Source organism: Crocuta crocuta, unplaced genomic scaffold (genome assembly GCF_008692635.1).
Source record: "Crocuta crocuta isolate KB4526 unplaced genomic scaffold, BGI_CrCroc_1.0 scaffold159, whole genome shotgun sequence".
NCBI classification, from domain to species: Eukaryota; Metazoa; Chordata; class Mammalia; order Carnivora; family Hyaenidae; genus Crocuta; species Crocuta crocuta.
Genome location: NW_027533263.1, coordinates 1,784,455 through 1,812,222, shown reverse-complemented (window position 1 = coordinate 1,812,222; position 27,768 = coordinate 1,784,455). Strand labels below are relative to the sequence as shown.

The 27,768-nt window shown below is 41.4% G+C and overlaps 1 protein-coding gene across 1 annotated transcript in view; it reads left to right on the top strand.

Moving 5' to 3' along the window:
• The first annotated feature begins 2,216 nt into the window (after positions 1 to 2,216).
• The window catches only part of MPP4 (MAGUK p55 scaffold protein 4), a 43,226-nt gene continuing 17,674 nt past the window's right edge, over positions 2,217 to 27,768 (top strand). Inside the window, exons 1-13 of the mRNA XM_077747640.1 lie at positions 2,217 to 2,259; positions 3,803 to 3,916; positions 5,206 to 5,327; positions 10,447 to 10,524; positions 12,636 to 12,716; positions 13,878 to 14,009; positions 14,949 to 15,030; positions 16,173 to 16,258; positions 18,013 to 18,084; positions 18,765 to 18,961; positions 22,107 to 22,171; positions 24,578 to 24,595; positions 27,133 to 27,171. Coding sequence (XP_077603766.1) covers positions 2,217 to 2,259; positions 3,803 to 3,916; positions 5,206 to 5,327; positions 10,447 to 10,524; positions 12,636 to 12,716; positions 13,878 to 14,009; positions 14,949 to 15,030; positions 16,173 to 16,258; positions 18,013 to 18,084; positions 18,765 to 18,961; positions 22,107 to 22,171; positions 24,578 to 24,595; positions 27,133 to 27,171 — 1,129 coding nt within the window. The remainder of the gene's footprint in view (positions 2,260 to 3,802; positions 3,917 to 5,205; positions 5,328 to 10,446; positions 10,525 to 12,635; positions 12,717 to 13,877; positions 14,010 to 14,948; positions 15,031 to 16,172; positions 16,259 to 18,012; positions 18,085 to 18,764; positions 18,962 to 22,106; positions 22,172 to 24,577; positions 24,596 to 27,132; positions 27,172 to 27,768) is intronic.

Below are 27,768 nucleotides of genomic sequence, written 5' to 3'. Positions count from 1 at the left end.
TCCTGATTTATCCTTTACTATCCTACTTTAACAAATGCTGTTGGTGCCCTACCCATACATCCTTGGTCCTTACAGTTTTGGTGCACTCCTGGCCAACTTCATTTTAATTATTTAATTTATTTTTTAGGGAGCACCAGTTAGGGAGAGGAGCATAGGGAGAGAGATTTTTTAAAATGTATCTGTTTATTTTGAGAGAGAGACAGCACATGCATGAGTGGGGGAGGGGCAGAGGGAGAGAGAAGAGAGAGAGAATCCCGAGCACTGACAGCGCAGAGCCCAACACAGGACTCCTACTCACCAGCCATGAGATCATGACCTGAGCCAAAACCAAGAGTAGGACACTTAACTGACTGAGCCACCCAGGTGCCCTACAACCCACCCCCCTGCCTCCACCCCTTCCAGGCCAACTTCAAACTGCCAGCACCCATACTCACTATCTGAAAGTATGCCTGTACAGGCTGGATGGACTAAAAGTAATGTTCCCTGGGAAAATCCCTCAACCAATCACTGGCAGCATTGGTGTATAAATATCCCCACTTTCTTGTCCCATATTTCCCCAAGGATTTACTTGCTTGGTGCACCTTTCACTGGCTTTTCCCTTTGCCTTGTTTTTTTTTTTTTTAATGTCATCATTTACATTTTTTAAATTAACTTATTTTTTAATTTACATCCAAGTTAGCATAGAATGCAATAATAATTTCAGGATTAGAATCTAGTGATTAATTCCCTATGTATAACACCCAGTGCTCATCCAAACAAGTGTCTTTTTTTTTAATTTTTAATGTCTTTTATTTTTATTTTGAGAGACAGAGCAAGTGGGAGAGGGGCAGAAGGAGAGGGAGACACAGAATCTGAAGCAGGCTCCAGGCTCTGAGCTGTCAGCACAGAGCCTGATGCAGGGCTCGAACCTATGAACTGTGAGATCATGACCTGAGCCACCCAGGCGCCCCAACAAGTGTCTTTCTTAATGCCCCTTGCCCATTTAGCCCATCCCCCCACCCACAATCCCTCCAGCAACCCTCAGTTTGTTCTCTGTATTTAAGAGTTTCTGATTTTTGTCCCCTTCCTGTTTTTATATTCTTTTTGCTTCCCTTATGTCCATCTGTTTTGTATCTTAAATTCCTCATACGAGTGAAGTCATATGATATTGGTCTTTCTCTGACTAATTTTGCTTAGCATAATACCCTCTAGTTCCATCCAAGTAGTTGGCAAAGTTCCATTCTTTTTGATTGCCGGGTAATACTCCGTGTGTGTGTGTGTGTGTGTGTGTGTGTGTGTGTGTGTACACCACATCTTCTTTATCCTCCATCGTTGGACATTCAGGCTCTTTCCATACTTCGGCTATTGTTGACAGCACTCCCCTTGCCTTGTCTTACTATCCCACTCTGCTACTGGTGTTTCCTGGGATCACTTTCTAAACAAATCGTCCCACTAGAATCCTTGCTCTGTGTCTGATTCTGGGGAAACCCAAAATAAGACACTTAAACACAACTTCAAAAGAAGATAATCAATCTATATCATGTCCTAGGAATAATAAAAAGGAGAAGTTAAGTAAATGTCAATAAGACATTGTATATTTCAATATATAAATCTGGAATATCTCTACAGGAAAAGATATAATGAAATAACATGTTTGCACCTATAAAAAATAATCCACCAGGATGTGGCAGCTGTGAATACAGACACAGATAAAGCCAGATAGTGTGCTGTGTCACTGTGATGCCTAAATGCTATGAGCAGCCTTAACATTATTGACATGATTTTCTGAAATAGTGAACAGCTTGATAAAGTCCAAGCAAAAAAAGTAAATTTATTTCTCAATTGCGGTATTACCATTTCTGAAAAGTCGATGTATATTATGCAAAAATACTTTGTGTTATAGGTAAAGTTGGGTTCTAGGCTCTGATGATTATAAGGGGTTTTTGTTGTGGTTGTTGTCGTTGTTGTTTTAAGCAATATAAAAGTCCAGTGAGGTGTTTGAAAGTTATACCAAGTGATTTTTCATTATATAGGGAAACTTCTTTGAAGTTGTGAGCATGACCCCTTTGCCCTTGTTTTCTTAATCCTCATTTTGCTGGCTGAGATGTAGAAGTGATGGTTGGAGCTCCAGCCACTATTTTGGAACAGAAAAATGAGAACCACACCACACCCCAGGGGGGAAGAGTCGTGAGCTGTAGGGGTCCACCCTCTGCAAGCCAGGGTTGGCCTGGAGAGTGATGGTTGGTGTCGGCGAAGAAGACATGGATCCAGCCTCTTCAGGTGGACTGCTCAAACTTATTTTTCAGCTTAGGGTTTTTATATAGCAAATCCAAACAATCATGTTTAAACAATTTACATTTTTTGAGTACAGTCATAGTAGTTAACATTTCTAAGTTTTCTTGGCGACAGTGATTTCACGGTACATGATTTCCACTCCAACCAATAAAATTTAACCAGGTAGTCATAACAAGGTTTTACATATTCTTTACTGCGTATGGCAGGGTATCTAAGGATAAGTGAAGCATATTGCCAGAATACATGAGATCACAGTGGCCTTTAATTGTTTAAATTCAGTGGGCATGTAAAAACAGGATATACTTGTACCCTCAGTTGTAGGTAACAGACTCTCACAACCCCTTACTAAGAAAGAACAATGTCAACATTTATCATAGATGACGTATGGAAATGTTTTACGTGGATCAACTAGAATTTGGTCCCTGCATTTACCAATCTCATTCTTTGGCCAGAACAATCCATAAGTTGCCTTACAGGCTTGAGGTCAGCAGGCAAATATTTCTCTACGACTTTTCCGAGAAAGTCCTCCACAACTACTAAGTCTTGTTTTTGTCTCTGCTTATGGCATAATATGTATTCTTACTGGCAATTAGATCCATACAAAGAAAATGAATTCTAGGTCTCATAGACCCCATGCGTACTGGACTGTCTCCAATTTTGCTAATTGCTAAAATATTCATTAGACAACATCTGATTGAGGGGGCAGACATGATATTTAGGTACATTCCATTTAGGAGGAAGGGGGGAACTTTGGGCGATTCTGGTTTCATTTTAACCCTAGAATAGACTAACAGCAGAAGTGAGAGTAAAAGGTACAGACTGAGTAGAGAAGAAGAATTCTTCAGGGGGTTCTTCTGACTGTCTTGCAGTCTTTTCCCACAGGTTTTTCCCTGGGCCTTGCCATCAGGGATGACCTGTGCAGTTTCGGTCTCCAGCAGTGAGCTACAAGGAGACCATTCTCTGAGCAATTCATGGAGCAAGGCTGCCCTACTGGTCCTGAATTTTCTCTGCCTCTACATTTTTATATAAGCAAGATATAAACTTCTACCCTGTTTCACCACTATTATTTTGGGGGTTTGTTTCTTGAAAATAAACTTTCCGAAAGCAATATAGGAAACAACTTCTTAGAGTATGCATCAGGAGTAACCATGATTCTTGCCATTGTGATCCATACCATGAAGAACTATAGGTGCAGTGAGAGAGAAGAGGGCACCTGAGTGGAGTCAAGCCAGGGAAGCCTCTTCTGAGCTCTGAAGGATGGTAACATTAACTTGGCAAAGAGGAGGGAAGGAAACAAATATTTGTCACTTGTTAAAGAGTGTGAGGAGTGTTCTATGAAATTGTAGGGGTTAATTTAGGGAGTAAGCTCCATAGGGCAAGTGTTTTCTTTGATATGGATGCCAGGGTGTAGCACAGTGCTTCATTTGCTCACTATAAATGCTGTTGAAAATATGTTCCAGCGTGCAAGAGCTGCACGGCCAGCATAACTGAGTGAGCTGTGTGCTGTGAGCTGTTGGTCTACTCCCAGCTCTGAATTCCTTCCGAAAGCCTGTGCAGGGAAGAGGGATACAGACGGACAAAGGTGCAGATCCACCAGACAAGGAGGACATGAAGCCCTCTACAGCGACCAATCCGGAGAATGGTATGTGGTGCCAGGGCTCCTTTTTAGACCAGAAAGGCCTTGTAATACCACTCTAAGTATGAGATCAAACATAGGGGCAGGGATTTTGATAGATTTTGTGTGATTCTTTTTTATTTTTTATTTTATTTTTTTAATGTTTACTTATTTTTGAGAGAGGGAGAGCAGGAACGGGAGGGGCAGAGAGAAGAAAGAGAATGACAGGATCCGGAGGTGCTGACAGCAGTGAGCCCAATGTGGGGCTTGAACTCATGAACCCAGAGATAATGACCCAAGCCCAAGTCAGAAGCTCAACTAACTGAGCTGCTCAGGTGCCCCTATTGTGATTCCTTTTTTAAGAAAATGTTTGTTTGTTTGTTTGTTTTGAGAAAGAGAGAGTGCTCAGGGGAGAGGCAGAGGGAGAGGGAGAGAGAATCCCAAGCAGGCTCCTTGTTGTCAGCATGGAGTCTGACTTGGGGCTCCATTTCATAAACTGTGAGATCATGACCTGAGCCAAAATCAAAAGCCGAAAGTTAACCGGCTGAGCCACCCAGGTGCCCCAGATTTACTGTGATCCTTATAAGGAGGTTGTTGTACACTTTCAAGTGTCCTACTATATCTATTAGTGATGAGTGTAAGCAATTTTCAAAGCATAATGGAAAGACATAGACACAGTGAGTTCAAAACCTCTTTTTTTCCTCTTATCCCCCAGTGTTTTATTTAAACCTAGAACTTCACAACTTGTTCACATTCAAAATATCACTACAACAAATAGAATTTCTGTTTGTAAAAAAATCAAGCATGCACTAAAATCTGTTCTGTTTCTTTTATCCATGGAATCCTAAGATTTGTATTTAAAACCTACTGACAGTTTTTCAATCACACTTTCAGTAAGAGCTTTCAGAAAGGGTGAAGACAAATGATTATGTATGAATTTGAGAAGGAAGATCCAGAAAACTAGATAATTTTGGAATAAACCAAAGGCTGATAAAAGTAGGGAAGGGAAAGCAATATTGCTCTCATAAAATCTAACAGCTGTATATACTATTATCTATTATTTCATCTAATGTTCCCAACAACCCTATGGGAAAGCTAGCATATTCTCATTTTTCCTCAAGGAAACTGGTTTTCAGATAGTTGGGTGATTTTCTGAAGCTCACACAGTGATAGAACTAGGCTTGGAACCTGAGCCTTAAATCCAGCATCATCTCCTTCTTCAGGAGTCGTTACAGCACGTCCCAGATCTTTCATACATTTGCCGGCCTTTCTTCACCCGCACCAGCCACCCCATCTCTGCCCTCTCCCTTATCCAGGTCTCTCCCAGATCCTGAGACTTGTGCTACAAGAGCTGAATCTGTTCTATAGCCGAGACGTGAATGGAGTGTGTCTCCTGTACGATCTTCTCCATTCGCCGTGGCTGCAAGCTCTGCTAAAGGTGAGCATCTCGTTACCTGGAAGCCTTTGCTTACTGTGGGAGCTGGAAACTGCTTACCCAGCTGTGCCACTGGTCAGTTGTCAGGAAATTCCAACCTGGTGAATGTTCTTAGAAGGCCAATTCTTAGGTGTGTTCTGAGAATTTCCAACATGGGGGTGGGCGTCCCCACACCAACAATTCTCTGGATACTAGTGGGTGTCCTACAATTCATCCAAATTTTGATACTATCTATCTGGAGATAGCATTGGATCCCATAGGTGAAGGGTTCTGTCTCACAAGACTGCTGTCCCCTCCTCCCACTTCAGACAACAGTCACAAGCCCAGATTGGTACCCGTACTTCTGACCAACTGTCTGTAAATCAGATGTTCCTAGAATCTCCTCCTCAGGTTCCATTAATTTGCTACATTTCCCTTGCTAGATTACCAGTCTATTATAAAAGGATATAACTCAGGAACAGCAAGATGGAAGAAATAAATAGGGCAAGACTTGTGGGAAGGGGTGAAGAGCTTCGATGCCCACTCCACTCTCCCCTAGATTTCTACATGTTCACCAAACCAAGGTGAACAAACCCAGTCCTTTTGGGCTTTTCTGGAGGCTTCGTTACATAGCTATGGCCGATTAGATCATTAGTCACTGGGGACTGATTCAACCTCCCAGCCCCTCTCCTTCCTCCCAGATTTATGGGTGGAGGAATGGGGGTGGGTGGATCTGAAAATTCCGAAGTCTAATTACTTGGCTGGTTCTCATGGCAACCTGCCCTTAACCTTAGGCAGAAGTCAGTTCCAGTCACATTCCAGAAATCACTTCATTAACATAAAAAAAGCATGCTTTCCCTGTAGGAAATTCCAAGGTTTTTAGAAGCTCTGAGCCAGAATCAGGGCCAAAGCAAATAATGTAGTTCTTATTATAAATCACAATATCACAGCAATCCTCAGAAAAGAGCTACACAAACTTCTTAGCTTAGGAAGGAATTAATTTAGGTGGGGAAGTATACAGCAGCGCCTCTTTTGTCTCCTAGTTCCTTTTCTTCCAGAGGATCCTGGGATCACAAAGCAGCCACCACAAATGGCCATCAGCACTGTTAGCATCTGTCTAAAACCCTTTGTCCTTGAGTCTAAAACTCAGTGCAAATAAAAATGCTTTTAAAAAATTATTCCTCTCTGTTTCTTAAAATCAGGAAATGAGATATATGCAGTTCTGTTTAGGCATCTTATATTTTTCTGTCTGTCTTTCTTTCCTTTGTTCCTTCCTTCCTTCTTTCCTTCTTTCTTTCTTTTTTTCTTTTCTTTCTTTCCTTCCTTTCCTTTCCTTCCTTCCTTCCTTGGTTCTTTCATTCTTTTTTTGAGAGAAAATAAGTGCTAGAGCTTGTGCACGTGCCTGAGCAGGAGAGGGCAGAGGAAGAGGGTGAGAGAATCTTTTTTTTAATAGTTTATTGTCAAGTTGGTTTACATATAACACCCAGTGCTCATCCCAACAAGTGCCCTCCTCCATGCCCATCACCCTCCTCCCCCTCCAACCATATCAGCCCTCAGTTTGTTCTCAGCATTCAAGAGTCTCTCATGGTTTGCCTCCCTTCCTCTCCCCCAACTATTTTTCCCCTTCTTCTCCCCCATGGTCCTCCGTTAAATTCCTCCTAATCCACCTATATGTGCAAACGTATGGTATCTGTCCTTCTCTGCCTGACTTATTTCACTCAGCATAACACCTTCTAGTTCCATCCATGTTGCTACACATGGCCAGATTTCATTCTTTCTCATTGCCACGTAGTATTCCATTGTATAAATACACCACATCTTCTTAATCCATTCATCAGTTGGTGGACACTTTCCACATTTTGGCTATTATTGAGAGTGCTGCTATGNCATACAAATTTTAGGATAGTTTCTTTTAGTTTTGAGAAGAATGCTGGTGCAATTTTGATTGGGATTGAATTGAATGTGTAGATTGGTTTGGGTAGTAATGACATTTTAACTATATTTATTCTTCTGATCCGTGAGCATAGAATGTTTTTCCATTTCTTTGTGTCTTCTTCAATTTCCTTCATAAATTTTCTATAGTTTTTCATCATACAGATCTCTTATATCTTTGGGTTGGGTTTATTCCTAGGTATTTTATGGTTTTTTGTGCACTTGTGAATGGGATTAGTTTCTTGATTTCTCTTTCTGTTGCTTCATTATTGGTGTATAAAAATGCAACCGATTCCTGTACATTGATTTTGTACCCTGCAACTTTGCTGAATTCATGGATCAGTTCTAGTAGGCTTCTGGTGGAGTCTGTTGGGTTTTCTATATAGAGTATCATGTCATATCGTCTGTGAAAAGTGAAAGTTTGACTTCTTCTTTAGCAATTCTGATGCCTTTTATTTCCTTTTGTTGTCTCATTGCTGATGCTAGGACTTCCAGCACTATGTTAAACAACAGTGGTGAGAGTGGACATCCCTGTCGTGTTCCTGATCTCAGGGGGAAAGCTCTCAGTTTTTCCCCATTGAGGATGATGTTAGTTGAGGGCTTCTCATAGAAGGCTTTTATGTTGTTTAAGTAAGTTCCTTCTATTCCGACTTTCTCGAGGGTCTTTATGAAGAAGGGATGCTGTATTTTGTCAAATGCTTTTTCTGCATCTATTGACAGGATCATATGGTTTTTATCTTTTGTTAATGTGATGTATGTAGCACATTGATTTTCAAATATTGAACCATCCCTGTAACCCAAGTTTGAGTCCCACTTGATCATGGTGGATAATTCTTTTTATGTGCTGTTGGATTCGATTTGCTAGTATCTTGTTGAGGATTTTTGCATCTGTATTCATCAAGGATATTGGCCTGTAGTTCTCTTTTTTTGCTGGGTCTCTATCTGGCTTGGGAGTCAAAGTGATGCTGGCTTCATAAAATGAGTCCGGAAGTTTTCCTTCGATTTCTATTTTTTGTAATAGCTTGAGAAGAATGGGTATTAATGGGGAGAGAGAATCTTAAGCAGGCTTCCTGAGCTGAGCCTGACAGAGGGCTCCATCTCACTACTGTGAGATCCTGACCTGAGCTGAAATCAAGAGTTGGAAGGTTAATTGACTGAGCCACTCAGGAGCCCCAATCTTAAATTTTTCTTACCTTGAAAATTTCTTCCTCTTTTTCAAAATTTGGCTATAATTTCATGCACTGTACAATAACATCTACTATCTGATTATAATTTTGTCCAACCATTATTTTTAAGAAAGATTCTTTTAAAGTTAATTTTTGGGATATGGGTGTTTCCTTCATCTATGGGTGAAATGTGGTCAATCTTATGATGCTTGTTAAGATATTATTTAAAATAAGAGAAAATGGTTGGGTGCCTGGGTGGCTCATCAGTTAAGCATCCCACTCTTGATATCAGCTGAGGTCATGATCTCACGCACCACGGGATCGAGCCCAGTATAGGGCTCTGCACTAACAGTGAGGAGCCTGCATGGGATTCTCTGTTTCCCTCTCTCACTGCTCCTCCCCAGCTCGCTTCCTCACTCGCTTGCTCGCTCGCTCTCTCTCTCTCAAAATAAATAAAATAAAGTAAGAGAATGTGGCAACATATTTAGCATGAACAAAGAGGTACCCTCACAGCCCTTGTTTTAAAAGTCTTGATTTCTTCATCTACTCTATCATTGTTGGACATTCAGGTTGTTTCCATGTCATGAGTATTGTGACCAGTGCCTCAGTGAGCTCAGGAGTGCAGAGACCTCTTTGAGATCGTGTTTACTTTTCCTTTGAATATATACCCAGAAGTGAAATATACAATGGGATATTATTCAGCCATAAAAAAGAAAGAAATTTTCCCTTTTGCAACAACATGACTGGACCTGAAGGTCATTATGCTAAGTGAAATAAGTCAGACACAGAATGTTTTCACTTGTATGTGGAATCTAACAAAGCAGAGCTCATAGAGCGATGGCTGTCAGGGGCTGGGGCTGCGGGAAATGGGGAGATGTTGGTCAAAGGGTACAGACTTTGGTTATGAGATAAGTAACTTCTAGGGTTGTAATGTATAGCATAGTGATAATAGTTCGTAATGCTGTATTATATACTTGAAAGTTGCTAAAAGAGTAGATCTTAAATGTTCTTAACACACCCACACGCACCCTTAAACACAATCATAATTATGTGAGGTGAAGGAGATGTTGACTAACCTTACTGTGGTAATCATTCTGTAACACATACATATATCAAACCAACATACTGTGTACCTTAAACTCACATCATGTTACCTGTCAGTTATATCTCAAGAAAACTGTGGAGGAGAAGCCCCACCTGATTCCTATCAGGCATGCTTTCCTCTTGGGAAAAGCTAAGCTCAAACAGCCTTTTTTCTGTCACTAAAGGGATCTCCCTGTTCACCTGTGTAGGCAGTGTGTTTGTTCCTGGAACGCCCTGCCTCAGTTCATCAGCCGTGTCTCTTCCAGGTAAACCTGAGCACTGGGACGGGGAGGCACAAGGAAGCACTGTCACCCCTGAACTAGATGGAGGAAGGCTGGGCCTAACCGGCCTTTTGGAGCTCATACCTCCACCTGTAAGAGAAACCAGATTTCTAAAGTAAGAAAGGCTTAACTGCAGAGCTGAGCACACCTCGGCGTACTCAGCCCAAATTTCCTGAGGTCAGCAGCGGTGAAGTTGAAATTTTTATAAATGAACCCTTACAGGCGAGTTAAGAGAGGAAGAGAGCAGAGAGCAATAAGCATGTATGGTGTGCCCAGCCTCTTGTTCACAGCCTCTGCTGAACCCCAAGCCACGTGGCATGTGCTCTGGCACACAGGTTCTTACAGGTCTCTGGCCCCAAATCGCTATTGGTCTCAACGCTGGAAAACCCACTTGTCAATTTAATGAGAGTGAAAGTTTGAATTTCCTTTTACCACTAATTGTGGCTGAGGAAGATCAACTTCTAGTGGCAGCCAATAATTAATCCTTTGAGGCATTGAAGCCACCAAACATGAGCCCATATCTGTTAGACGACGAGAGACACCTTATTAAAAGCCAGTCACACGTGCCACTCAGCGCTTGCACCTCGGCCCAGCCTGTCTCTCCCCTTGCAGACCTTTCAACCTGAAACGTTACTAGTCATGTTACCAATACGTCATTCTCCCACTGTTGCCCTTCTGCAGGTTTATGATTGTCTCCAGGAATTTAAAGAAAAGAAACTCGTTCCTGCCACAACTCATGCACAGACTTTATCCTATGAGGTAAGGTGGTTTTTAATCCATAGAATAATAGGGCTTTAAATGTGAAGCCATTTTACTTGCAGTGTTAATTTAAATGAATTAAAGGATGCAATGGCAGAGTTTGACTGATGATTTTGTATTGCATAAGTGTTTCTAATTGAGGTTTAATAGAAGGGAGAAAATTGGCCAGCACTTCAAATTTAAACAAATAAACAAACAAATGACATTTTAAGCATATGTCCATTTCTCTCTTTTCCCCCTAAACCTTAGATTCAGTTTATCCTATGTAATCCTTGGGTAATGTTGTTATACAAGTGTTTTGCAAATTTATATCTCTAGCGGGGCTCTTTTTCTGAACTCTTATACCCAACTGCTTCCTCCCCATTGCACATAGATGCATGTTTAATGAACCCCTCAAACTTAACATGGCCCATGAGCTCCTGATTGTCCCCATGCCCAAAGCCACTCTTCTCCCAACTTTTTCCATTTCAGTAATGACACCTTTGTTTTTGTAGTACTCAGGCCAAACTCTTTGGGGTTATCTGTGACTTTCTCTTTCTCTCATGCCTCACACCCAATCTGACAATAGATCCTTCAGGGCCAGTTTCAAAATATATCCAGAACCTCATCACCTCCGGTATGCCACCTAATAGAAACTATCATCATCTCCTATGTGGATAATTGCAATATAGCTTCCTCCCTGGTCTCTTGCTTCTACCCTTGCCCCCTTCCCTATAGTCTGTTCTAGAATAGTAGCTGAAGAGATCCTCTTGAAAGAGATGTCAAATCATGTCACTTCTCTGCTTAAACCCTTCCAATGACTCCCTATCTCAGGGCACATATCACAGTTCTTAGCCAAACATAATATAGTTCCCATTTCCTCTTTGACTTAACACTCACTGCTCTTCCCCTTGTTCACTATGCTCCTGCCAGATAACCCCTTGTGGTTGTTTGAACCAACATACACCTGCCTCAGGCCCTTTGCACTTGCTATTCCACATGTCAATAATGCTCTTGCCCATATACCCACATGATTTACTTCCTCATCTCCAGAGAAATGGCACCTTCACACTAAGGCTTTCTCTGGTCACCCTACCTAAAATTGCAACTCCTCAGAGCACTCCCTGTCCACTTTCCTGTTTTATTTTTTAACTCTCCTCACCATCAAAAAAAAGAAAATGGGGATTTTTTTTGAGAATGGAGATTTTTGTCTGGCATTGTATTTGTATTACTCAAAAACAGTGCCTAGTACAGAGTAGATGTTCAAGAGATATTTGTTGAATGGATTAAGTGTAATCCATTTTATTATTACTTATTGCCCAAACTATATTAAAATAAATATAAAAAAAAGAAGAAAGACTGTACCCTCAGTTCCAGTAATCAGCAATTCAAATTGTTCTCAGTTGTCCCCAGGAAAACACACATTATGATATTTTATTGTTGTAATTCAGTGAACGGAGGTAAAGCTTAGTAAACTACTTGTTTTCATTTGTATATAATGAGGCTCAACTGCTGAGGATTCCTAGGGCTCAGTAAAGTCTTAAAAGATCTTATGTCCTACCAGAAAGCAGGTCTATACCTAAACCACAGAAAAGAGATCAGAATTTATTCTGTTTAACATTTCTTATTGCAATAAATATTAAAATTGGTAATCAAATAATAAGTCCTAAAATACAAACTATTATTTCCATTTCCCATTTGATGGAGCATCCACAGGATTAAGCTACCTGAGTTCTCCAGGTATTTGAACCTGGTATTTGAGCCAGGAGAACTCAAGTTCCTTAACAACCCATAAAGCATAACATTAACAAACAGCTGTTTTAGCGTCGCTAGATGGAAATTGCCTTGGTACATATGATATGATGAAATCATGTTAGTTCCTCCAAGTCTGTAATATGCCAGGACTGGGGCACTGGGGTTTAGATCAACCCCAAATCTTGGATTCTGCTTGCTGTAGTAAAGCTTAATGAATAAGGAAAGATCCTGGGCCCTGACTTTAAAGGTGAAAATAAAGGCTTCAGTAACAGCTTGTCTTAGGTTAATATGCTATATCTGTTATACAGCCTGGGTGAGGTTAAGTAGGTGATGAAGATTTTTAAAAATTTTACAGTGTACACCTTTTCACCAACCAGGTAGTGGGGATATTACGTGAAACTCCTAAATCCCCTGAGACCCAAGAACTGAAACAAATCCTCCAGGCTCCACACTTTAAGGCAAGTGCTTTCTAATATAGATAAGATATGCCCATCTGATGCATAGGCAAATTTGGGAAGAAGAAATAAATGTGAGAAAATGTGTTTTCTGAATAGACATTCTAATACTGTACATGGGTGACCAACAGATTGTTCTTAAAGATGTGGGACTCAGATGTGACTGGCTCCATGTTGTTAGTCATGGAGTTAAGCCTGCCAGGTTATGAGGAGACATCCAGAACTTCCCATGATGTCTAATTCCCCGCCCCCCATGCAAAGCCATTCATTGTCCCTCTAAAATTCTGGGGGACAATCAGGGTAGTATACTTCCTTTCCAACTTGTAAATATCTTAAGTTTTAGATAAAGTGTATGAAGGTGTTTGGAAAATATAGTATATGGATGATTAACTCAGTGAGGGGGTATATGAAGAACATTTGATTAAAAAACGTTTGATTGCAGAACAGAAACCTATCCCATAGTCCTTATAGAATTTGAGATCATTTTATCAACAGATGAGAACTTTAAGAGAATGTCTGCATTTGAAGCAATGGAACTTATGAGTCAAAGTTTTAGTTCATAAAATAACCCTAGAGAATTTTCTCTGAGTTCCAGTGAAGTTCTGTCTACCAATCTCAGACTGGGCTATAGAGACTACTTCCTCACCTGACAAAATAAAAAATTAACATAATGGGCCATTAGAAGGAACTGTTTGCTTATACCCTAAATCAGGAAGCTACTTTTTCTCATTCTGTTCCTCATAGGCCCTTGGAGTCACTGACAAATTAAACCAGAAAGATGTTTTGATTACTGTCCCCCATTCTTCTTTAATTAGGGAAAATATTACAAAAGTTATTGTGTAGTTCAAGCTTGTAGGAGCACCATGGATTACATGGGTTTGCAGGGAATGAGAAAGTGACAAAAAACATTTTAGCAGAAATGCAAGAATATATATCACTTAACCTCTCCCTGCCTTGTTTCTTTTAAAATGGGGACAATATAAATCTGCCTCCCAGAGTTATGGTGAAGGCTGAGTTAATCCACATAAAAGGCCAGCATGTATGTGCTGTATGTTGTGGTAGTAGTGATGGTGGTGGTGTGTTGTATGGAGTGTTGGCTCACTGTCGTCTAGATGGGTGTGTCCTATGTGTGACGTTTGTTCATCTCCCCTTCACTGTTCCTAGGCCTTGCTCAGTGCGCATGACACCGTGGCTCAGAAAGATTTCGAGCCCCTTCTCCCCCCATTGCCAGACAACATCCCTGATAGTGAGGAAGCAATGAGGATTGTTTGTTTGGTGAAAAACCAACAGCCCCTGGTAAGGAAATCACTTTATCTTTTCTTTTACAATTATACCATGGTTAATTGTGAACCAAGGATTAATTACGAACTGTGGGTTAATTGTGAACTACATTATCTCTAGTAGTTGTTTAATACAATATTAAATATTCTTGTCTGTGGTCACAGATATAGTTTGAGGCATTCAGAAAATGTGAGGGGATCGATGATAATGGCTGAAACATGTCCTAGTGACTTGTGCCTGTGGCTTTAAATACATTATACATCATAATGTTTTCTCTAGGAAAGATTTCTGCTTAGTGTTTTTCTTACTTGAAAAATCTGTGAGAAATAAGACTTTTTTTTTTTAATATTTTTTAATTTATTTCTAGGAGACAGAGAGACAGCGTGAGCAGGGGTGGGTCAGAGAGAGAGGGAGACACAGACTCTGAAATAGGCTCCAGGCTCTGAGCTGACAGTCAGCACAGAGCCCGACGCGGGGCTCGAACCCATGAACCGTGAGATCATGACCTGAGCGAAAGTCAGATGCTTAACCGACTAAGCCACCCAGGCGCCCCGAGAAATAAGACTTTTATTTTATTTTGTTTTATTTATTATTTGGCTCTCTGATGTACATACATTTCACTAAATTCCAATGTATTTATCTAAGTTTTTTTCTCTTTATTCATGGGAAGCTGAGGCATTGATTTGATTTTCTAAAAAGTCTCTTTGATTAGGTTGTAATGGTGAGAGCTTCTTTAACTTTGGAAAGATCTAAATATTCTTTTGTATCTTTGTGGTTGGATAGAGACTTTGATAGACCAAGACTGAGTGAATTGCCTTGTCTTTTTGATGGCACAGTAGGGCCCTGGTTGGTATAAGTGCCCTTTTCTGAGCAGGCCAGAGCTATGTTGAGGGAAGCCACCAGAAAAATGGTCATGGTAGCTAAAAGAAGGGTTCCACTTCACTGTCTCTCCAGGGAGCTACTATCAAGCGGCACGAGATGACAGGGGACATCCTGGTGGCCAGAGTCATCCACGGAGGGCTGGCCGAGAGGAGTGGTAAGCTGAACAGCAGGGTATGAATGTGACCAGAGAAATAGGAAACCATTACTTGTTTAGTCTTCTTTCCAGGGAAACCCTGTTTTCCTAAACAAAGTCAGGGCTTCTGTGCATTGCATTGCTTGGTTCCTAAGAAGGAGGGAATAAATATTCCAGGAAATCCCATTTCCCTCTTTCACTGAGACCCCATATTAATGTTCTCTCAGTTTATATTCTGTGGTAACCTAACAAGCTAAGTATTATCACACCATTCTGCAGAGGAGGAAACTGAGACTCAAAGAAATTAAGTAACTAATGTACGCAACGTTGCACAATTAGAGTCAGGATGCAAGTCCACGTCTGTCTGCTCTCTAGTCCCAACTCTCTCTCTTTACCTGGTCCTTCTGCTTTCAACAAGGCTCTGCCCCACCTTGAAGTGCCTGTTGCTTGCCCTTTCTACCAGTGAACTGAATTTCCTTCCTTTCCCTGCTGCGTTTCTGTGCCTGCTGCCCGATGTCCTCACTGCCCAGGGCTCTGGAGACCCGGCATGGGCTTCCTACCCCCACATTCTTACAGCAATGGCCCCAAGGATTTCCTAGTTGCTAAGTCCATTGGCCCTTCCTTTGCTTCAGTTTTATTTTTACTTCTCTAGAACATTTGGTGTCACTGACCATAACTGTCTTAGAGTTTTCATCACCCTTGGCTTCTGTTCCACGACGTCATCCTGCTTCCCATCTCTCCCTCCGACAAATCCACCATTTACTTCATATTTCTCAAGGCTTGATCTTAACCCCCATGTTTCTCCACGTTTCCTCTTTTGAAGAATGCCCCTTCCTTTTCTTCTCATTTATCATTTATCGTAAAGATACTAACATCTTTATTTTTAGTGTTATCTTCATTTTATGGTGTCAGATTAGCAGAAATAAAAATATCACCATCACTTAATACCCAGTAAAAAGGTGTGAAGATGTGATTCTCTGTGCTTTGGTGGTGGTGTACACTACAATAATCAGTCTGTATTATTTTTGTTATGATTCTAGGGTAAATATTTAAATGTGAGAGTATGTTTGGATTAGTGACTTGGCTAAAAATCTTTGGTATAAGCTACCTCTATTTTTTGCCAATTTCCCTGTACCCTTTGTTTTGTGTTCCTGTTTGCCTAGGGCTGTTATATGCTGGAGACAAACTGGTGGAAGTGAATGGAGTTTCAGTTGAGGGACTGGACCCTGAGCAAGTGATCCATATTCTGGTAACAGTCATCTGTTTGCCTTCTCCGCGACTCAGTGCAGTGCTGCGGCCAACCTGAGCCTGTCTGGCCTGTGGTGTGGGCACTGAAACATGAGAGGGGTTTGGTCCCTCTTGGCAGCTTCCTTTCTCTAGACACCCAGACTTTTTCTGTTTCTGTGCAGCTCATCCTCCACCTCAGCGCCCCACCCCCCAGTCTAGTTTCTGCTGGGAGACTTCTTGCCAAGCTGCTCTTTCGGGTTCAGGAAGGCTTCGCCGGTTTCCCCAGCCCAGGTGCCTTGTTGCCTGGGTTGCTCCTTTGGAAACTGAACCTGGGGTAGTCAGAGTGAGACTCTGAAGGAGGGTCTGAGCCTGAGCAAATCACCCTTGCTCCCCTAACACTTTTACACAGCTGAAATCTATTCCGTATCTTCCTTGAGGTAACTTTGGGGTAGGAATGATGTCAGGGGAGGCTACCCTATGGGAAGGGGGAGTTCCTTGCCTGTCTTACCAATCCTTGGTGGTTGAAACTGAGCATTTACGGGGCGCCTGGGCGGCTTAGTCGGTTAAGCGTCCGACTTTCGCTTAGGTCATGATCTCACGGTTCGTGGGTTCGAGCCCCGCGTCGGGCTCTGTGCTGACTGCCAGCTCAGAGCCTGGAGCCTGTTTCAGTCTGTGACTCCCTCTCTCTCTGACTCTCCCCTGCTCACGCTGTCTCTCTCTCTCTCCTAGAAATAAATAAAACATTAAAAAAAATTAAAAAAAAAAGAAAAAAGAAACTGAGCATTTATGACCAGTTTATGGTTTAGGGTTTCCTTTAGGTCCCATTCCCACTTTTCAAACCTTTCCTGAATCACAGACCAGCTGTCATGGCCATAGTGGTATGTATGCCCCCCTGCGTGTCCCCCATGCACACCCCAAGTGGGGGCTGACATGGATAACTATTCATCATAGTGGTTCTCAAACTGGGTTTTGGGGGAAACTCTGAATTTTCATAGATGTGGGGACTTTGATGAGAGGTGGGATTATAAGGAGTATACTAAGCACCAGAACACTGTGTAAACCACATGCTGTAAGACAGCTGCACATGGAGCTTTAAGGACTGCGCATCACAAACACACATGGCTCCACCTCAGCCATTTTGGTGCCAGCTGCAGAGCCAGGATGGTGGGATCGTGAAATTTCTGAGCGAGGACAAGGTTTTCTTCATCCCTGGATCTCTAATACCTGCTGCAGGGCATGTGACAGGAGGATCTTACCTTCTCCATCAGGTTCTCTGTCTCCTCAAAATGTTTGAGGACCCCCCCTTCCCACCATGAGCTTGGAGCTTGTCTGTCCCCCAAGAAGACTTGGGAGCCCTCCTCTTCCCCATCACACTGGGCTGCCTGGTGCAGGGACAGGTGTTCAGGAAGTAGTTCCTGAGTGAGCTTTGAGGAGGGAAAGTCAGATCATGACCTCATCTCCTTCCCCGGTGTCTGTGGGAAGACTTGCTGAATAAATTTGCGAGATGGAGTGTTCCTGGGGGAGGCCAGGCCTTGGGGTGGGGTTTAGCAGGCCAGGGACTCTGGAGCCCCAGAGCAGGGCAGAGGCTGAGCTAAATTTCTTCCTAATTGCCACTTCTGCATGGTGATTTTTAGCTATCAGATCCTTGTAGAAGTCCCTGTGGGGATGTCACCCTTAAAGCTGGGCGCACTGTGTTGTAACTCCATCTGCTGAAACCCTGTAATCCAGTCAACTCTGTGATTTGTTATTCGCTCCCCCTCCCCCGACATTTTCTAGGCTATGTCTCGCGGTACAATTATGTTCAAGGTGGTTCCAGTTTCTGCCCCTCCTGTTAATAGCCAGAAGATGGTAAGAATATACTCAGCCTTCATAATCACACATAGTAAATCCTCAAATAACAATAATAGTGACTTAGTATTTTGTATCATACTACCCTCCTCTATAATGTGTTAAACATTTGTTCAATACTGTGTTGCACAATTTTTTTGAGAGAGAGGGAGAGGGAACAAGTGAGTGGTGGCAGAGAGAGAGAGAGGGAATCCCATGAGGTGGGGGGCGGGGGGGAGAGAAGCAGGGCTCACCCCAAAATGGGGCTTATGTTTGCCCAAAGTGGGGCTTGAGTTCACCCAATGCGGAGCTCAAACTCATGAAACATGAAATCATGACCTGAGCTGAAGTCAGATGCTTAATTGACTGAGCCACCCAGGCTCCCTGGACATTTTTCAATATTGATGACATGAGAGGCAAATGAGTAAATGAATACACTAAAAGGAGATGGGGTACAAGAAGTTAAAAAGTAACATCAAGAATGTGAAACACTTGAGCAAAAACTTCTCAGCACTAAGAGATTCTGTCGGCAAAGTCCCTTTTTTTTCGTGGATCTTAGACTCTGTTTAAGAGGTAGTTTCTCCCTTTTAGAGAGTATGGGAAGGAACGATAGCCACAGTAGCTGCAAGAGTGAAGAAATGGTTTTAAGTCTTGACAGCCCAAGGGTTCTTCTGATGGGGTCGTTTTGCACCTACTGTCAGGTATATGTTCGTGCCATGACCGAGTACTGGCCCCAGGAGGATCCCACTATCCCCTGCACGGATGCAGGGTTGCCTTTCCAGAAAGGGGACATCCTGCAGGTTGTGGACCAGAATGATGCCCTCTGGTGGCAGGCTCGGAAAATCTCAGACCTTGGTACCTGTGCTGGTCTAATTCCTTCTAACCACCTTCTGAAGAGGTAAGAAAATTTTCACTCCTGGACTCAGGACAGAGCTATCAGGAATTAAAATGTTTCTCAGGCTTCTATTGTTGCAGTTAATATGAGGTAAAGAGAGGCAAGCAGATAGATAAACATATACACTGGTCTATAAATCCAAAAGTCAACTTACCCATATGCCCTAAGCATCTTAAATACTAAGGAGATCAGAATAATCACATAAGCTAGAAAGAGAAAAAAGCACTTGTGAAACTCAAACTTAAAAAGATAGTTCTAACTCCCTCTATTAATCATTTAAGCCCGAGGTGAAACCTCAGTTATTGAATCTGGACCCATAGCTCATCTGTGTGTCCTTGCGATCCAAGGGAATAAGTAAAGATACAAAATAGAAAAGGGTCCAAAGCCCAGACAATGTTAAGAAATTTTGAGAGGAAGAAAAGGAACTGGCAAAAGAGATTGAGAAGGAGTGACCAAATGAGGCAGGATGAAAATCAGGACAGTATAGTGTCCTGATCAACCACATCAGCTGCTGTAGAGAGGATGGAGAACTAACCATTGGATTGAGCAATATGGTAGTCATAAAAGCAATCTGAAGAAATTGATGGCATGAATCATTTTAGTACAAAGCAGAACAGAGTAATGGAAAAATAGCTGGAGAGGAAAGAGGAGTGGTATGAAAGAATTTTTTTTAATACAGTTTATTGTCAAGTTGGTTTCCATATAACACCCAGTGCTCATCCCAACAAGTGCCCTCCTCCATGCCCATCACCCCCCTCCTACCCCTCCCCCCACCCCCATCAGCCCTCAGTTTGTTCTTAGTATTTACGAGTCTCTTGTGGTTTGTCTACCTCTTTCTCTTTAACTATTTTTTCCCCTTCCTTTCCCCTATGGTCCTCTGTTAAGTTTCTTCTGTTCCACATATGAGTGAAAACATATGGTATCTGTCTTTCTCTGCCTGACTTATTTCACTTAGCGTAACACCCTTGAGTTCCATAAAGATGAAAGAACTTTTTATATGACATACATAATGCTGGTAGGAACAGTCCAGTGAGAGGGAAAACTTTAATGACAGAAAAAGAAAGGAATTGCTGTTGTCAGTGTCCTTGAGCAGACAGAAGGAGACATGATCTAGTACAGTTGATCCTTGAAAAACACATGGGTTAGAGGGGCTGACCCCTTATGCAGTCAAAATTCTGCATATAACTTCTGACTCCCCCGAACTTAACTACTGATAGCCTACTGTTGACAAATAATATAAACAGTGGATTAACACATATTTTATACTGTATTCTTCTAATGAAGTAAGCTAAAGAAAAGAAAATAGTAATAAGAAAATCATAAGGAAAGGAAAGATACATTAGCAGTATTGTACTGTACTTATATATGGAAAAAGCCCATATATAAGTGGGCCTGGTTAAAGGTTAACTGTATACAAGTAGAGGCATTGACCTTATACAAGATCATAAACAGTAATAGTATCAGCAGAGAATGCAGAATGTGTGGACATAGTTGAGGGTGAGGATGTGGCAGGAGTTTATGGAAGTTCTCTGATTTTCTCAGTGAAATAAGAAGGAATGTCTTAAGCTGAGAGTAATTGTCGGTAAAGAAGTGCTGGGAAGGAGAGAGGGAGAATGCTGAAAACATTTCTACAAGAACCTGCAAGCAGATGCGCTTGGTAAATATAGTATTATCAGCATTAAGGGCCCACATAAAGTTAAATATCAAACATTTGCAATGATTCTGGTCAGCTTCACAGGGGGATAGGTCCTGATGAGGCAGAATTGGATTTAACAGTAAATCTAGATAGGGCCATGAGAGTGATTATAGTGATGGACCATGATGCTTAAGCTATTAAGGAGGGAAATGAGGGATTAAGGCTCAGTGGAAAGGAAGTATGATCAATGGATTATAGGTCCATAGAGAATCAACAAATTATTGGGGCCAAGAAGGCAGGAGGTGTTGGTAGATGAAGGGGATTCTGGAAGTTGAGACTGAGTTATTAATACTGAAAAGGTCTGGGGTATGACGCAGGGAGGCAGTGGCTGGGGTAGACTGAACACTGGGTGAGAAATGGAAGGCAGGAGATCAAGGAACCAAGAGGCCAGGGTGTTCAAAGGGCATTTATATGCCTAATGGAATCGTTGATAATACTAACAGAATAACGCTGAGAGCATGGGAGCAAGCAGGTGTAATTTGGGGATGGGAAAGACCCCACCTCTAGGCTGGCAGAGTGAAGGCCAAGTGCAGTGAGTGGTGGGTATGCTGGGACCAGCTACCAGAGCCCATGTGCACCTCTCCTCATGGCAACGGTCAGGGAAATCAGCCAGCAGGAAAGAAATCAGCAAAAGCTACTCAACAGCTACTCCCCTTCTCCCAGAGCTGTTTTACCAGCACACAATTGGCAGCGGAGAGGAAACAAGCCACCCCTTGAAAGGTGCAGGGGAGCAGTTACCTCAGGAGACCTGGGATTTGGTTACAGCAAGAGGGCAAAGGGCCCACCTACTCACAGTAGAGCCTGAAGTCTGGGAGGCTTGCTGAAGACTGACTTTGACTTCCATGGGGTGTGTGAAAGGGCTTCAGGGAGGGCGGGTGGTGGACAGAGCCTTGTGGGGATTAACATCCAGAGGATAAGGGATGACCCAAGTTTTGGGGGGCTGACATGAACAGGGATAAAGGCCTTATGAGGTTAGCCCTTATGGTCTAGGGCAGAAAGCAGTGAGGAGGCTCAGGTCTTGCAAGGAGCCCACAGAAATGACAGGCTTATTGGATTAGCATGCAAATAAAGGATGCAGAAGGGGCTGAAATCCACTGGCTGTGAGGGACTGAGCATCAACAGCCTGGGAGGGGAACTGGAACACCGGGCGAGGCAGGCTAACCCGCTGGAGAAGCAGGCCCCATGGAGGGTCTGGGGCCTGTGAACTCATGGTCAGTGGCCAGATTTTTCAGTCTAAGTTAGAGTTGCTCTGAAAGGAGCCTATAAGGCAGGAAACATGTGATAAGAAAACCTGTATATTTGACACTGTGTTTGGAGAAGAAATCTCTGTTTTCACTTGGGTGGAAGCAGCAGGATTCTAAGAAGCACTGGATCTATTTCACCTGGGTTAACCTGGGTTTTGTTTTGTTTTGTTTTGTTGTTTTTCCTCACGGTGTATTTCTTTGTGCATAGGAAACAGCGGGAGTTCTGGTGGTCTCAGCCATACCAGCCTCACACCCACCTCAAATCCACCATATGTGAGTGTGCTGATACCTCAAACCCAGTGTGTGCATCATGGGGAAGCCTGCTCCTTCTCTCTCAGGGCTGACTTCCTGCCCAAGAGAGGATCTCGGACTGTCCCCGTTGCCCAAATAAGCTCCCAGCAGCCATCTGAAATCCTACACTGCACGTTCTTTCCTTTGGATTTATATGAGTTTTCAGTTTATAAAAATGCAACTAAATGTTCCTGTGTCAGTGACACCTTCCATGATGGCTCCCCAGTTCTAGTGGCCCCTGAGGTCTCTACAGCTAGCTTATACGTTATACATATGCTGGCAAACAAGGCTGCAAAGCTGCACATAAACCTTCATGTGGGCTCTGTACAGGGGCGTTAAATTTCACACTATTCAGAAGCTCTGATGAACAGTCGTGTGTGCCTTTGATGAATAAGCATGGGACTGAATTATTGCTTAATCAACGCAGTTTGCTTGCTAGACAGTAATATTCAAATAGCCATGGGGGAAAGCTTAGTAAAGGTATCCATGGTGGCAAAGCTGGTGAACTACTTGCTACCTTAAAAGAGGGGTTGCAGCTTGGCAGAGCTCAGCTAGAACTGTCTGCGCAAGGCCCTTTCAAAAATGGCCCTCACCAGGAGTCCAGAAAGGAAGTAAGGAAGGGGATGGGGGTGCCAGGAGGGAGAGGGGCCTGGACGGGAGGCTGCCAGGGACTAAAGCAGACAACAGTGTCAGTGTCACCAATTGGCCATGGCAAGTCCTCATTTTATTACTCATTCAAGCCTAAAATTAGCTTTTCTTCTCTTTTTCTCTTGAAAATTTATGACAGCCATAGAGACATTTTTGAAAGAAGAAAACCCTCTTATAATTCCTTCACAGTGACAATGTTTATTTATGTACTTTTGAGAGAGAGACACACACAGAGAATCCCAGGCAGGCTTTGCACTGTCAGCACAGAACCTGATGTGGGGCTTGAACTCAAGAACCCCAATCTTAGGACATGAGTGGAAATCAAGAGTCCAACCCTTAACCAGCTGAGCCACTCTTGTCTTTTTTATTTAACTTAACATTTTATCAGAAACATTTCCCATAATATGATCTTCATAGTGATATTTTAGCTATTTCTTTGTTTTGAAAAAGGGTTTTGTTTTGTTTTTTAACCAAAGTAGATTGAGGTGCTTCTTTAATTCAGTTTCCTATTTCATTTCTCAGAGGCACATGGAAATGCTAATGAAGCTTCATTTAAAAAAATCTTTTTAAATGTTTATTTATTTTAGAGAGATATAGACAGACAGACAGACAGTGAGCCGGGGAAGGGCAGAGAGAGAGATGGAGACACAGAACCTTAGCAGGCTCCAGGCCCTGAGATGTCAGCACAGAGCCCGATGCAGGGCTCGAACTCACAAACTGCAAGATCATGACCAAAGACAAAGTCAGATCCTTAACCAACTGAGCCATCCAGGCACCCCACTAGTGAAGCTTCTAATCAGCATCTGGTAACTAGTAAGACCACTGGTTGATGTTTAATTTGCTCCTGTAGCCTAAGTGTGAGTTACATTAGACTTTTGGAAAAACCCATCCTGAAATATAGTTTGCAGCCCCTGTTCTTATACTCACAAATCTCTAAGTCCAGGAACCGCAAGGGTGGAGCCACGGACTTAAATGGTCACTTCTCACAGGATTGTTTCTGATGGGGCATGATCAGTTTCTAAACTATTAGATCATTCCTTTTCTTTTTAACTATTTTAGATGCTGCTGCAGTAAGTGTTATTTTGTATCTTTCTGCTTGATGTTACCATGGGGCAGGGGCGGAATTTCAGAAGCAGGTTATTAGGAAGTACAGGCACTTTCATTTTACAAGACTTAACTGAAAAATTTGCAGATGGCTATCATAAATATATTTAGTAAAGATGCTCTTACAGTCAAGTTGTCGCTGTTCTCTTTCTTTCTTTCCTGCCTTTCTTTCCCTTCTTCCTTCCCCCTTCCTTCCTTTCCTCACCTTTCCTTTCTTCCCTTCTTCCCTTCCTTCCTTTCTTCCCTCCTTCTTTCCTTTTCTCCTTCCTCCCACTCTTCCTTTTATTCCAATCAAGATTTGAGTTCCTAAAATATTTTGAACTAAGTGCATTAATTCAGAAATGAATAGAACACAACCCTTATAGAACTTTAGGGAGGAAAGGGAGTTGGATTTGCCAGAAACAAAATCCCCATTTCCAACAAGATCATAAGTGTATTAGTTTCTATAGGGTATATATTTATCATTTTGTTACTAAATCTCTACCAAATTTCTATAGATTAATCCTAGAACATTAATTAAATAATTTTGACACTTCACTTTTCTTATTGTAAGTTAATCTGAAAAACTATAGTGTTAACTATTGTGCTCTCACTTTCTTTCTCTTTTTTCCACTTACATTCTTTGTCTGTACCCAGCAATTTCTATGGAAGAAGGTAAGAAATAGTATTTGAAGAAAATTCTCATCTCCAAAGTCTTGTAGAAATTTTGTATAGTTTTCTTAATTCACTTCAATTCAGTTTAGCTATTTATTAAGCTCTTCCTATATACCTAGTAGTGTGCCAGTCACTAAGATCCTAATTTGTAAAAAGATGTCAGTCAAAAGAAAGCACACGTGATGTAATTGTCACTGAGAGAATTAGGAGAAGATAGAGAAAACATTTATATGCAGCACATGGTGAAAACTCAATAAAAGTTGTGAAACTGGTTTGCTGTTTTGTGTCAGCTATTTCACACACACTGTCTTAAAAATAACCCTGTAAGGAATTGGTGATTGTTCCCATTTTATGGATGAAAAGATTGAAGTCCAAAGAAGGTAAGAATATCGCCAGGTATTGCAGGCAGTGCGGTCTGGATTGACGCTTCTGTTTGAAGGGCAAATGGAACCTCCAGTTAGTGCTTCTCTCCTTCTCCAAGCCCAGACAACCAAATGACTCATTGTGATGCCAAACACACACACTCACAAAAGCAAGAAAGCAAGATGCTGTCTGCTTGTGGAGGGGGAGAGAAGCAAGAAGAGCAGTCCCCTAGCACCTCCAAAGCTCTGTCCTGAAACTAGAAAGGGGAAGGTGAATATGGGCAGACCTTTGGAGAGCTAGGGTCTCTGAGGTCTTGGTGGGTAATAAGCCCACTGTCTTAATCTGCTCAGGTGGCCATAACAAGATACCACAGACTGGGTGGCTTATACAATAGACACTTATTTTCTGACAGTTCTGATGGCCAGAAGTCTAAGATTAAGGTTCAGTAGGTCTGGTTTCCGGTGAGATTTCCCGCTGGCCTGCAGATGACTGCCCGTTGTTTGGATTGGGGTCCTAACAAATCGTATGACCTCATTCAACCTTAAAGGCCTTGTCTCCAAATACAGTCACACTGGGGGATAGGACTTCAACATATAAATTCCGGAGGGATACAGATCAGCCCATAATACCTGCCCTGTGCCAATAGTGAGGAATTGTTGATTTTGAGAGAATAAATTCAGTGTCTGTCTTAGATCCCAGAATTGCAAGTTAGAAAAATCAGGGCTACTTGTGCTGTTATTAGAAAATCACTCATGTCCTCTGTAACAAACAGGAATAATAATAGTTTTTCTTTGCAAACAAAACCCAAAAAACAAAAACCAAAAAAACCCACCACAAAACCTCTAGTTATGTGTTAGAAACTAATACACTTACTGTTGTTATAAAATACTGATCTGAAAAACAATCTCTCAATAATTATAAGAAATTGAATGGCAGCTATGATACTTGTTTATCTGTGCCCCTATCTCTATAAAACAGTATTATTTTATAAAAATTTTTATATTGCATAAGTTATTTAAAAACCTTAGTTACTGATATGGTCTGTAAGAAGGTGGTGATAGTTTATTATATGACTTAATAATATAGCTTATTATACAGATAATTATTTTGGAACATGATAAGACTTATTTATTAAACCACTATTTATTTATCACCTAGGAAGTGTTGGGCACTATGTTAGGCACAAGATATACAGTGCTAAAAAAATTTATTTTTTCAAAACATATATTTACATCAACTATTTTGATATCAAACGGAAAATTCAGTTCCATTTAATAAATATTATGTATTATTCTGTGCAAGACACTGTACTAAGCTCTGTAAAATATGTAAACATTAGCAAGACAGTTTCTGCTTTCAAGGTACTATCTAGAAGGGCAAGTAAGACAAATACTCATGATTATATTACAAAGTAGAATATATGTGCAGTAGCAGAGAGTTCAAGGTAGTAGGAAGAAAATTTTATGCAGTTCATGGCAGAGATAATCATTTTAGTTAGTGTTTAAGATGGACCTTGGTGCATTACAGGCGCAGGGAACAGCATAAGCAAAGGCACAGAGGACTGACTGATGGTGGCTACTCTAATGGAAGTATAAGCTATGTGAAGGAAAGAAGTTAACAATAGCCTTCAAAGTTGGGTTTGGATCATGTTGTAGAGGGTTTTGAATATTAGGTTAGGTGATTTTAAAAGGTATAGTCTCTTATTTCTTATATATACCTGAGCTAAATGTAAAAATAATTAATTTTCAAACATTTATTAGATATTATATATATTATTTATTTATATATTATTATTTATTATTTTAACATTTATTGAGTGCTTACCATATACCTGAGCTTTTCATACATTATCTCAGTTTGTCCTCACTTATATGGGAAGTATTACTACCATCTCCATTTATAGACAGAAAACTGAGGCTCGAGGTAAACTAATTTGTCCACTCATAAAGCCAATGCTTTTAAAGTGTTAACCATTTTGTGTTATGTAGCCTTCTATACCATAGATTTTCATTTAATATGGTGGGATCCTTTTTATCTCTCCAAGTGAGCAAGCATAAGGAATAGTTGTAAGAGTAATGTTACTGTAAGGTGGTCTGAGTTTTACTGACATAAGCCTACATTGAGAAACTCATACATCTTAAGTTCTATTTTTCCCTTACTATCCTCTTTCATAGAAGATGACATGAAGATTGATGAGAAGTGTGTGGAAGCAGGTAACATTTCCTCTTAATGGATTTACCACCAGAAGGAATAGGAAGCACTTCAGCACTAGATTATCTGATGCAGAGTTGGCCAAATGGGGCCACAGGTTTCCTCTGGAAGAAATATGTACAATGAATTCCCCTGCCCCATTCTTTTTCTGTGGCTCTGGCACAGCTGTGGGAATGTCTCCAGGCTCCAAATCCAACCTTCTAGAAAGTGTTCTGGAAAGCAGTGATCACAGGAATGCTCAGTACTACTCAGGTGTCACATTCAGTAACATTCAGGTGGAACCTCTGGAAACCACCATACTCTTTGTGAAATACTATACAATATTGAAATGCAAATTTTTAAAAAGCAACATATAGTTTTTGTTATTGTTTGGTACCATCTTCTGGTGGATTCTAGTATAGATACTAGTAGTGGGTTCCATATTTTTCAGAAATATATGAAAATGTTTAACATTTGTATACTTCATTTTTTTTGGTACATTGGGAAAAGATTTTCCAAAGTTAGTGGCATAATGAAGATCGGCTCAAGAATCACTAGAGTATTGTTGGGACAGTAGCTGAAGAGTCCTTGGTTGATTAGATGAATTTGTCTTGGCTCTT